We start from the raw sequence: 10,573 nt of genomic DNA on the forward strand, positions 1-10,573 counted from the left end.
AAAGTATTTGTTTTTTTCCCCGCTTAGTGATTGCAGCCACAGTGGGCTGCGTGAAACCAGAAAAGGAAGCTCAGCCTACAGGGTCAGGGGAGGGTCCCCAGATGAATTAGGCCACCTGGGATAATCAGGACTGGCTATTCTGGATACAGCAGAGCCTCAGGAACAGTGCTGAGGAGAATGAAAGACAGATTCCCTTTTCCTCGTGCTCTCTCTCTCATTATTATCTGCACATAAATTACTCACATTCTTTGCAAGCCGAGTCCTGTCTTGACTGAAGGAGTTCAGATTAGTAGAACCCAACAATTTTCTGCATATTTCATGATAAAAGAAGCTCCAACTGGGCCAGAGATTAGGAGCAGGAGGAAAAGGGATAGGATTTCTTCTGATGAGAGTTTCCTGAGATTTCTAGACTCGTGATAGCAGGGACTCCTGCATACCCAGCCAGAAAAAGGCCACGGCATGGAGAGGATGGAAGGAGATTCCCCCTGGGCAGCTTGGGGAGCTGCCACGCAGACAGAGGAGCGATGCTGGGGATCACACGCTCGCCTTCTGCCCTGCTCGGATGCCAAGGTAGATTTCATTATATACATTTAGTAACAGAACCTGCCTTAAAAATAATTCCAGATGAAGAGCCATCTCAAAGCAAACGTGAGCCATTCCGGCACTGCTGTTTCAGCATTACCCAAACAAAGAGGCCAGTGCTGCTTGGTTCCTCCCCGCCATCCCCCTCCACCTCCCTCGGTGGCATTTTGCCATCAGCATTTCCATGGAGTGGCTCATTTTTTTTACCAATTATCATTTTTGGGTGGCGAGGGAGGAGGAGCACCAGATGGTTTCCAAGCAGCTCCGTTATGTTACAGGCACCAACATTTTGGGCAGGGCTTCTCTCACCCTGGTTTATTGATCACCAAGCATATGGGGACCCCAAACGCAGCAGAGGCTCCCAGACCCCATTTCAGTGCAAAGAATGCCAGAACTCAGTTTTACAGAATTCACAGAAATCGCAATTTCTGTCTAGGGGAGATTTATGTGCTCTTCCCCCCCAGTCTCCAACATGCATATATGCTCAAGCACAAGTGACCCCTAAATACACCTCGGCTGTCCTTCTGGGTACAGTCTCGGCCTTATCCGTATATATAAAATGAACCCTGGACTTATTTGCAAAGTTTTGCAAGGAACTTTAACCCTCATCCAGGGCTAAGGCAGCTTTCAGCTTAAAATAAGCCAGTAAATCACAGCAATGCTCTGCTCAGCTCAGAGCATCCTCAGAGGTTACAACCCCTCAGACCACGGCGATAAAACTCCAGCAGGGCTCGCAGTTCCCAAAACAGCCCCTTCAGTGACCTCCCAGCAGGTTTATGGCCTTATTCTCCACCGCTCCCTTCAAACACCGTCCCACCAACACCTCTCGTCTGCAATCAGGCTGGTTTTCCCCCATTCCACCCCAGCAATTGCTACGGACACAAAGCAGGCAGGCTGTAAAGAAATGCTGATGCTAAGGTTCAGTAAAACAGCTTTGCTCCCTCCCCTACCGTCTTTGCTCTCCTCGAGGTTTGCAGGGAGCCAGCAGGGGAGGGAGGAGGGGGCCCCAGACGAGTTCTTTGTCCTGCTGAGGTTTTGTGGCCGGTGAGGGGTGATTCATCATGGAATTATTTCATCCCTTTCCAGCCTCGGCTTACTCTTTCCATCACACCCTTGTGACGAAAAGATGATGATGGGCAGCACCTTTAGGGACGCTGGGCTGGGTGGGAAGACGGCTGGGTTTGGTGCCAGAAGCTGCAGAAAAATTGTCAGGGAAGGGGTTGTTCGATTCCCAGTTAACCTCCAGTCCCAGCCCCAGCTGGAAGTCCCACAAGAAATGCAGCAGATCCCAGAGGCTGAGCCCAGGAGCCATCCCCTCCTCTCATCCCTTTCTGAGACCTGGAAATTGCACAGCCAGGGCCAAAGGCCATTTCTTCTGGGGATGTGGCTCACGAGCTACCAGGCTTGGATGAAGAACAAGTTGCACACAACAAGAACGGTGTGGATTTGCATTATTTTTCCATTTTTTTTCCTATAATCCCTTGTCGTCTGGGCACCCACCACCAATTTATGACAAATTCCTCCTTCTCAGGTGGTTTCTAAAGCTGGCTGGGAATGAGCACAGTCCGTCCTGGGAGGATGCAGTGGGCAGGAAAACATTGTAAAGCTGCAGCATTGCCATTCCTCCTCTGGCCTTTGGAGATTTTACATGGGCAGCAGAAGCCAGAGAATGGGGAAGTTGCCAAATAGTTGAAAGGGTCCCCTTGTTAGAAGGGGTAGAGAGTGCAAGCAGCAAGGGAGGGGGCTTTCCAAGAGCTGTTTAAACATTAGCCAGCACAACAATTGCCCTGTGTTCCCATTTCCCATTGCCACTTTTTTTTTTTTTTCCTTTTTTTTTTTTCCACCTCTGTGCTCACTCGAAACCACAGCAGGGTTGAGCAAGCCGGGATACCCTCAGCCAGCCCAGTGCGAACGGGGAATGTCACCCTGAGCACCATGGGCTGGAGCTACACAACGGGACAGGACCGAGCACCGAGGGGGTGGCACAGCAAGGGCACCACCCTGGTGCCACGGCATCATACCCAGTGCCCAGATCTGCTTTCCCTGGTCGAGGAGCCGCTTGCACTGGGAGGCTGGTGGGCTTTCAGAGAGCCACCACTCGTAAAATTAAGTCAGCGTGGCATGGAGATGCTGGGGGTTGGACCTTGGCACGGCTCCGCTGCCCGCAGCGCAAGCAGGAGTGCCTGCCTTGATCTCCCACTGCCCCAATACCACTCAAACCCTTTCCCCAGCATGTGAGAGACATAAATCCTATGCATTAAGCATCTTTAGGATAGGGATCTGAGTATCGTGACACCACCCATTTATTTTTTTTAGCCTTGGGAGTAAGAAAAACACTAGCAACCCTCCCTTACAGACCCACAGCAGCGCCAGATGGGACCAGGAGCTTCACATGGTGCACCTCTCTCCCCAGACACCAGCTTTTGGGAATCCTCCAGCCCCAGCACTGGGTCACAAGAAACTTCCCAAGCTGACAGCAGCCCGTTTCAGCTGCAAAATTTGGGAAACACCAGGCCAAAGTAACACTAACAACACAATAATAATTCTGCTGGGTGAGGTGAGCTCTGCCTCCCATTCCCTGGCATTTGCCAGCACCCCGTGGCCATGGGCACAGAAACACTTCTGGCAAACTCCTCATCCTGATGTTTTTTTTGCAAGCAGCTTTCCAGGAGATGCCATTAGTCAGGACTGTCAGGGAGGGAGGACAAAGAGGTCGTTAGTGCTGATTCAATGCCCCTGGGCACGGGGGATTATTGCTGCTCACCTGGCCGCTGGGTATGGCTCCAGCACCAACACCTGCGGGGTCGATGGGCTCATCACTCACCTGCCACCAATATCTGAATGTAGTTGTGGAGAGTTGCTTTTTTTATATAAGGTTTCCTCACTTAAATATCTGATGGAAGCAAACACAAGCTAAGCTGAAATAAAGAGTGCTTCCTTGGAGCAGATATTCCCAGACTATTCTCTCCATATTCCCTACTCATCACAAACTGCCTTCGTTAAGGATATGCTCGTGCTGAAACATCTCAATTTTGTCCTAATGGGTGAGTGCTGTCTCTTTTTTATTTTTTTTATTTTTTTTATTTTTTTTTTTTTTGCATGATATGCTTGTGAAGTGCCTGGTGTCCTGCAGACCTGACTCACGGCAGTGGCCTTTTGCTGCTCATACAAAAATCGGGGGCAATTCACGCTGAAGAAGCTCTGGGATGAATGAAAGCAAAGCAAACAGGGCCTCAGTTTGAATCAGCAGGTTGTTTTTTTTAGCCTATTCTCAAGAGGTGGTCACCCTCACGCCACCCAAACCTTGAGCAAAAGTACCTCGTGCTGTGCAGAGAAACATCTCTTTGCACTGCACCGTGCTCCAAAGCTTCGGTGCTCCAGGAATTACATTAACCAAGATGATTCCTTTAAAGATACTTGCTTGGGAGCAAATCCCATTTGAAATAAAGCAGAGGGATTTAGCTTAACAAGGCAAACTGGGGAGGAAGGGAGGGAGAAGGATGTGCTCAGCTGAGAGAGCAGGAGGCAAGGCAGAGGCAGAAAGTGCAGACGAGGAGCTGCAGGGCTCTTGGGATGAAGGAGGCATCATGAAACGATGTGCAGGAAAATGTGGGGCACACCAGGCTGCTGGAGGGGTTTCTGAAGCAACTAGCTCATCTCTGAGCTTATTTCTGTCCCAAACACCATCAGCTGGAGCAAAACCCCTGGAGATGGGACACTTCTTGTAGTTTCTTGCCCTTTGAGTGATAGAAGTCACAGAGCCCTGGTGCAGCGGACACCCCAGCTGCTTCCTGGCTGCTTTTTCCCCCTGGGGCACTGCCTGGTGCCCTGGGCCCCACACACCATCAGGGTCCCAAAAACTGTGGTGCTGGGGGCCACAGCCCCAGCGTTGCTGGCTGTTTTGCTGGCCTCCCTGCTCGGGGAGATGGTGCAGCAGTGTAAATCAGGGCTGGAGCGCTGCTTCGGGGCACTGTGAGGTCAGGGAGCTCCTTGTGCAAGGTTTTCATGACAACTGGCCCAAACACACAGAGCCCCTGCTGACAGAGGCACTCTCCAGCCAGGAGGAGAGGCTGCGTGGCCTGAAGGAGGACGTCTGTCCATGCAGCTCAAGGCACGAGGAGTGGCTTTAGGGTTAGATAAATTGCAGGACACCCCTGCTAAGCCCCCCTGCTCGCAGCCCAAGGGCAGCAGACCTTGGTGAAGCCACACACCGAGCCCCAACCTCTCAAAACCTACAGCCCCAACCCTTCTGGCTGTTTCCATCGCAGAGCCCAGCTCAGGGATGGGTCCTTCCCTTTGCACCAGGGCCTGATCCTGCAATGCACACAGCACATCCTCGCACCCGGGCGTGCTGGAGGCCATGCGGGATGAGCTTTGGGCAAACCTCTCACAGGATTCACGCTTGCTCCGTGCCCTGTCAGATCGTACCATCACCGCTCCCACTCGTTTCCTCACCAGCTGCAAAGTCACCACTTAAAAATATATAAATAAATAAAATAGAAAAAGTCGTTTACCACCCGCTCTGGCTCTCATCTCCGAGATGTCACCCAAGCTTCCTGTGTCAGCAGCCACCCGGGAGCAGGGGCCGCCTGCAGCTCAGCTCAGCCCAGCAGCATCCTGTTCCCAAATGCCTGCCCGGTGCCTTAACCCCTGCAGCCCCAGCTGTGCCCCTGCCTGCACCACAAAAACCCCGACCTCCTCCAGCAAACGAAAGCAAGACCTCACTCCTCTGAGGGCCGTGAAGTACCTTCACGTAGGTTTAAAACAAAAAGGGAGAAGGGAAGAAAATAGCCACGGCAGAGAAGTGTTCTCCCCTTTTACACACGGGAGCGCAGATGCTGAAAAATCAGGTGGCTTGCCAAAGGTTTTGGAGTTCCACTGCAGAGCTTTCCATGCTCCTGATGCCCCAGAGGATGGCCTGTCCCAGGGTTTGTCCTTTGGGCTGCTGGCCCAAAAGCAGGTCGCTTCTCTGTCCCGGTGCCCAAGGGAGGCAGGAGCAACCTCCGCCGTGTCGAGCTCTGGGAAGCGGCCCTAAAATGCGGTGCTGACAAGGAGAAATAAGCGGAGGGACACGTGTTGGTTTTTGTTTGTTTTTTATCAGGCCCTTTCATTGTATAAATAATTTATTTCAGTTCACAGCATTATGTCTGCATCTTTTTTTAAAAAAAGAGGAAAGACAGGAGGGACAGAGACTGACGGGCAGGGGCAGGGCTAAGACACAGGCAGCAGGATTTCCAACACTGATGGGCACACGGCGAGGTACCTCGTGGAGTGAGACCCGTACCTCATGACGTCGGCTAAAATAAAAAAAAAGGGGTCATTCAAACAGGTTTAGAGGACACACAACCTCGCAAAACGCTCGGCTTGTTTTCAGAGCAACAACCAACACGGGCAGTCAGTCCCCTTTAGCTGCTGTTCTGCTGAAGCACCTCTTCTTCTAGCCCACCGTAGGCGACGCTCATCTTCACACAGGAAAACCAGCACGCAGTCGTGAAACGTTACGGAAATACCACGGAAGCCACTAGCTACTAATTGGAGAAGTACTTTTAATTATTGCAGAAAGCCGAGCTGGTGGGAACAGCACCCCGACAGCATCCCGCCTGCCTCGGCTGAGCCTTGGAGCACGCGAGCCGGGCGCGTGCCTGAAAGCTCGGCCGAAAAGCAGTCCCATCTCCGAGGGGATGCTCGGTGCCAGCAGACCCAAGATCCACACCTTGACGGCGAGGAGGCAAAACACACAACCAGCGCCCACATTCGTTCTTTTTAAGAGGTGGCGGGCAAAAGGAGTTCTGTGTTTTGCCCCTGGAACAGGTCACTCACCAAAAAAAAAAAAAAAAAAAAAAAAGGTTTAAGTGTTTGGCTTCTGTGGCATCAAAAATAAATATTTTGCTCTCTCTCCCAACAGCAAGTACCAAAGTGTTCCAGGTGAAGACAAAGCAAAGGAAACCCAACGAGGCAGGCACAGAGCCTCCTAAGCTGATGGGACCAGCCCACTCGCTCCGCGCACAGGTCGGGACTCGTGTAGGAACTCAAATCCCACAAAAAAAAAAAATAACAAGAGACGTACTGCTTGGCCGCAGCGTTTGTTTTCTGACAAAATGCCATTGGAAAGGTACCGCGCTCGTCGCTGCAAGGGGAGAATCAACTCCCTGAAACCTGAGGGCATTTTTTTTTTTTTTCTTTGTCTGCTTGGTGGCTTCCTTGGCTGTTTCGGGGAGGGTTTTCGAACAGGCATGCTGGTGGAAAAGCACCACAAACTCCTGCCTGCCCGGCTCTCCCTCCTGTCTGTGGGCAACGTGGGGAGCGGGGATCCTGCTTTTGTCCCGCAGAGAGCTGGTTCCCGGGCCAAAACACTGCCACCAAATGGCTTACGGTCCCCAGGGCCCCCAGCCTGGCCTGATCCCACCTCGGTGCCCAAACATTCACCTGCTGGCAACCGGGGGCTCTCTGCTTTCCATCAGGTTTAAATCTTCATAAAAAAATAACCTCCCCCCCGCCTCACCCCCTCTGTCCACACCCCATCGTTTCCCCGGCACTGCCGAGTCCCCTTTTCCTGCCACATTTTGCAATCTTTTTGCAGGGTTTTGCAAGCTCTGCCCATTTCACCCGGCAGCTGTCCGTCCTGCCACGACCTCCCCGAGCTCCCGTTTAACAAGCGCTGCCCCAGCCTCCCGCACCAGCTGCAGGGCAGCACGGTGACCGGTCCACCCAGTGGTGTACAAAGCTTTTTTTTTTTTTCTTAAAATCTGTATTTTGGGTCACCCCGAATGGAGCATATTAGCACCTTGGCACATGCCTGGGCACAATAAAGACCTGCTCGTGGCTTTGCTTCAGGAGAAGCCACAACCACGCCTTTGAGAACAGAGACTCCTGGACACCCCTCACTTCACCCTTTTCTTTTTTTTTTCTTTTTTTCTTTTTTTTTTTTTAAGCAAACAGCTTAAAGCTCAGCACCAGTCACCAGCTGCTACACACCCCCAGCCGCTGCGGCATTACTGAAGGCTGCCTGCCCTTGTGCTCTGCACTCATCTGCTCCCTAAAACACCAGCCCGCGGGGTTTGGATTTGTCCCCTCGGCCGGGGTTTGTCCCCATGGCTGGGGTTTGTCCCCTCGTCCGGGTTTTGTCCCCTCGGCCATCTCCCCCATTTTACGCTACTCCAGCCCCCCGGCGAGGGATGCAGGCAGCCGAGAGCCGCCCTCCTTGCTGGCTGACCTTGCATTAAAAGCTCCAGGCGCGCGTTCGCCCTCTCTCAAATGCACTTTAACAGGGTCCTGCCCTGTTCACCCCTTGGCCTCCGCGCCCCGCTAGGACGGAGGGGCGCTGGGGGGGCCACCCCGGCTCCACGGGCTCTCGGCCGCCCGCGGCATCTTGTCCCGCTCAGAGCATCTCCAGCCCAGCCAGGGGGGCTCAGGGCATCTCCAGCCCGGCCAGGGGGCTCAGGGCATCTCCAGCTCAGAGCCCAGCAGCCACCCCGTGCCCCACGCCGCCCTCCGGCCGGGGAAAGGGTGGTGGGCAAGGGGGAAGAGCGGGAGAAGGAGATCCTGGCTCTCGCCCGCAGTCAGGATCAGGGCTTGGCTAGCAGGAGCGGTATTGTTATCACCGCTATTGTCGTCGTTTCGTTTGGAAAGGGACAAAAAAAAATAAAAAGAAGGAGAAAAAAAAAAAAAAAAGGAAAACACAAAAAACAGGATCGCTTTGGTTCTCTCTCCCCCTCGGTTCCTTTGTCTGCATTCCCACCCGTCCACGCGTCTGCGGGCTTCTACCGCTTCTTCTTCTGCTTGAGGGACTTCCTCCGCTTCAGGATCATCTCGTAGAGCTTGTCCATGCCCTCCGTCAGCCCCTCGCCGATGATGGCACAGGCGGGCTGGATGTGGTAGGTGGTGGAGGGGGTGAGCTCGTGCAGGGCCAGCTGCTTCTCGATCTCGGCCACCGGCAGGGACTTGGGCAGGTCCTGCTTGTTGGCGATGACCAGCAGCGGCGTGCCCTGGTTCTCGGCGAACTTGGTCACCTTGTGCAGCTCCGTCTTGGCCTCCTCCAGCCGGTCCACGTCCACCGAGTCCACCACGTAGATGATGCCGTCGGTGCAGCGGCTGTAGGACTTCCAGAGCGGGCGCAGCTTCTCCTGGCCGCCCACGTCCCAGAAGTGGCAGCTGATGCCCTTGGCCGTGCCGTTGCTCAGCCGGATCTTCTCGGTGTTGAAGCCGATGGTGGGCACGGTGTTGACGAACTCGTTGAACTTCAGCCGGTACAGCACCGTCGTCTTCCCCGCCGAGTCCAGCCCCAGCATGACGATGTGCAGGGACTGGAAGGCGGAGATGTTGGACGAGATGTTCCCCATGGCCGCCCGCGGGGCGCCCCTCGCCGCCCGCCCCCCCCTCCTCCTCCTCCTCCCCTCACAACCCGGCGCCCATGGCCGCGGCCCGGCCCGGCCCGGCTCGGCTCGGCCCAGCCCGGCTCGGCTCGGCCCTGCTGGGCTCTCCTGGGCTCGGCAGGGCTCGGCTCGGCCGCTGGCGGCTCCACGCCGAGCCGGGGCTCGGGGACTGCCGGCCGCCGCCTGCCGCCCCGCCCGGGAGGAGGGGCCGCGCCGCCGCTTCCCTCACGGCCTCCTGCCCTCCTTCCCTGCCTCTTTCCCTGCCTCTTTCCCTCATTCCCTGCCTCTTCGCTGTTCCTCCCAGCCGAATTGCTCGGGAGGTGACCCTGGGCACTGTTTTCTTGGTGGAAATGCCCACGAGCTCCTTGGCACGGTGTCACCTCCTTGGCACCGTGTCACCTCCACGCGCGGCGTGTGGTGTCACGCAGGTGCAGGGCTGGCTATGGGGTCAAACACCCACCCAGCACACCCTTTGCCCTCCATCGGATAATCGCAGCCTTGCTTTGACCCAGGTGCTGTGCCAGCTCCAGGGGGAGGAGGTGGCGAGGGCTCCCTCCGAGCTCGGTGGCACTGCACAAAGCCAAACCCGCAGGGTGGTGATGCCCAAACCACCACGTCCTGAGCGAGGGCTCAACACGAGAGCAGGGCAGGATCAGGGCTGTGCCACGAGCTCTGGGAGTAGCTGGATCTTACCGAGGGCTTACAGCAGGCTTAACCCCCTATGTGGGTGAAGGACAGCACTGCCAGCCCCTGGACACATTTTGGGAAGCCCTCTCCCCTCCATCACCTCTACTGCAGGAGCCAAAGCTCCCCTCCCTTGCTCCTCCTTCATTCCCGCTGCTGGAGACAGATCTGAGGCTCAGGTTGAAAGGCTTCCCTGTCAAAACAGGCCACCAAAATTTCTTTCTCCCAACAGCTGAAGTCGAAGGGCAAGCTTCCCCTCTTTTTTCTTTTTTTTTTTTCACCCCAGCATTGATTGTGGGTTATAAATAAAGGCAAGATGAGATAGACAGGCTGATCAAACCTAGGGGATGTTCGAAAAAATGGCCTTATATCAGATGATCCCAAGGGGACGGAGATAAACAGAAGCGTTGCGGTGGTGAATTATGCTGCAGCTAATGCCAGCTATCCATAAATAAGCTGTTAAGACCTCCGCTGAATATTAAGCGCAGAAATACCAGCCTTAATCGCAGCTGAGAGGAGTGTGCCCAGTCCATTCAGTGGCAAATTTAGGGAGCCGAAACCCATCTTTGCCATACATCCCCCTCCCTCCTCTACTTTCTGCCCCTCACCCTGAGGTTATGCAGCCAAGGTTAAAGCCAGCATTAGCATCTAAATGTGTGTCTGGGAGCATCTGACAAAGGCAAAAATGCTGGTCCCCAACATTTCGCTCCAGCAGCAAGAAGGCTGTTGCTGCCATAGTAACTGCTTTCAGACATGGCAATTATTTCTTCCCAGCCCCACCAACCCATCTCCCCTCCCCCAGCTAATCTTGTGCTTCGATGTGTATTTTTTTTCCTTTTTCTTTCCTTTTTTTTCATTTCGGTGGCACACAAAGGGATGGAGACCGCACACATCCACCAGCTGCGTGCCCGTGGACAACGCGGGGATGCTTCCTG

General features: G+C 54.4%; 1 protein-coding gene across 1 annotated transcript; it reads right to left on the minus strand.

The window, feature by feature from the left end:
* Positions 1 to 5,658: 5,658 nt before the first annotated feature.
* ARL4C (ARF like GTPase 4C) lies at positions 5,659 to 8,970 on the minus strand. Its single transcript, XM_084524029.1, has one exon. The coding sequence runs from the start codon at positions 8,919 to 8,921 to the stop codon at positions 8,343 to 8,345; it is 579 nt and encodes a 192-aa protein (XP_084380155.1). The 5' UTR covers positions 8,922 to 8,970; the 3' UTR covers positions 5,659 to 8,342.
* Between the last annotated feature and the right edge of the window lie 1,603 nt (positions 8,971 to 10,573).

Source organism: Aythya ferina, assembly GCF_964211825.1.
Source record: "Aythya ferina genome assembly, chromosome: 6".
NCBI lineage: Eukaryota > Metazoa > Chordata > Aves > Anseriformes > Anatidae > Aythya > Aythya ferina.

What these genes read in the sequence shown, in the direction of transcription:
- ARL4C (XM_084524029.1), bottom strand. Translation starts at nt 8,921, where the DNA reads ATGGGGAACATCTCGTCCAACATCTCCGCCTTCCAGTCCCTGCACATC.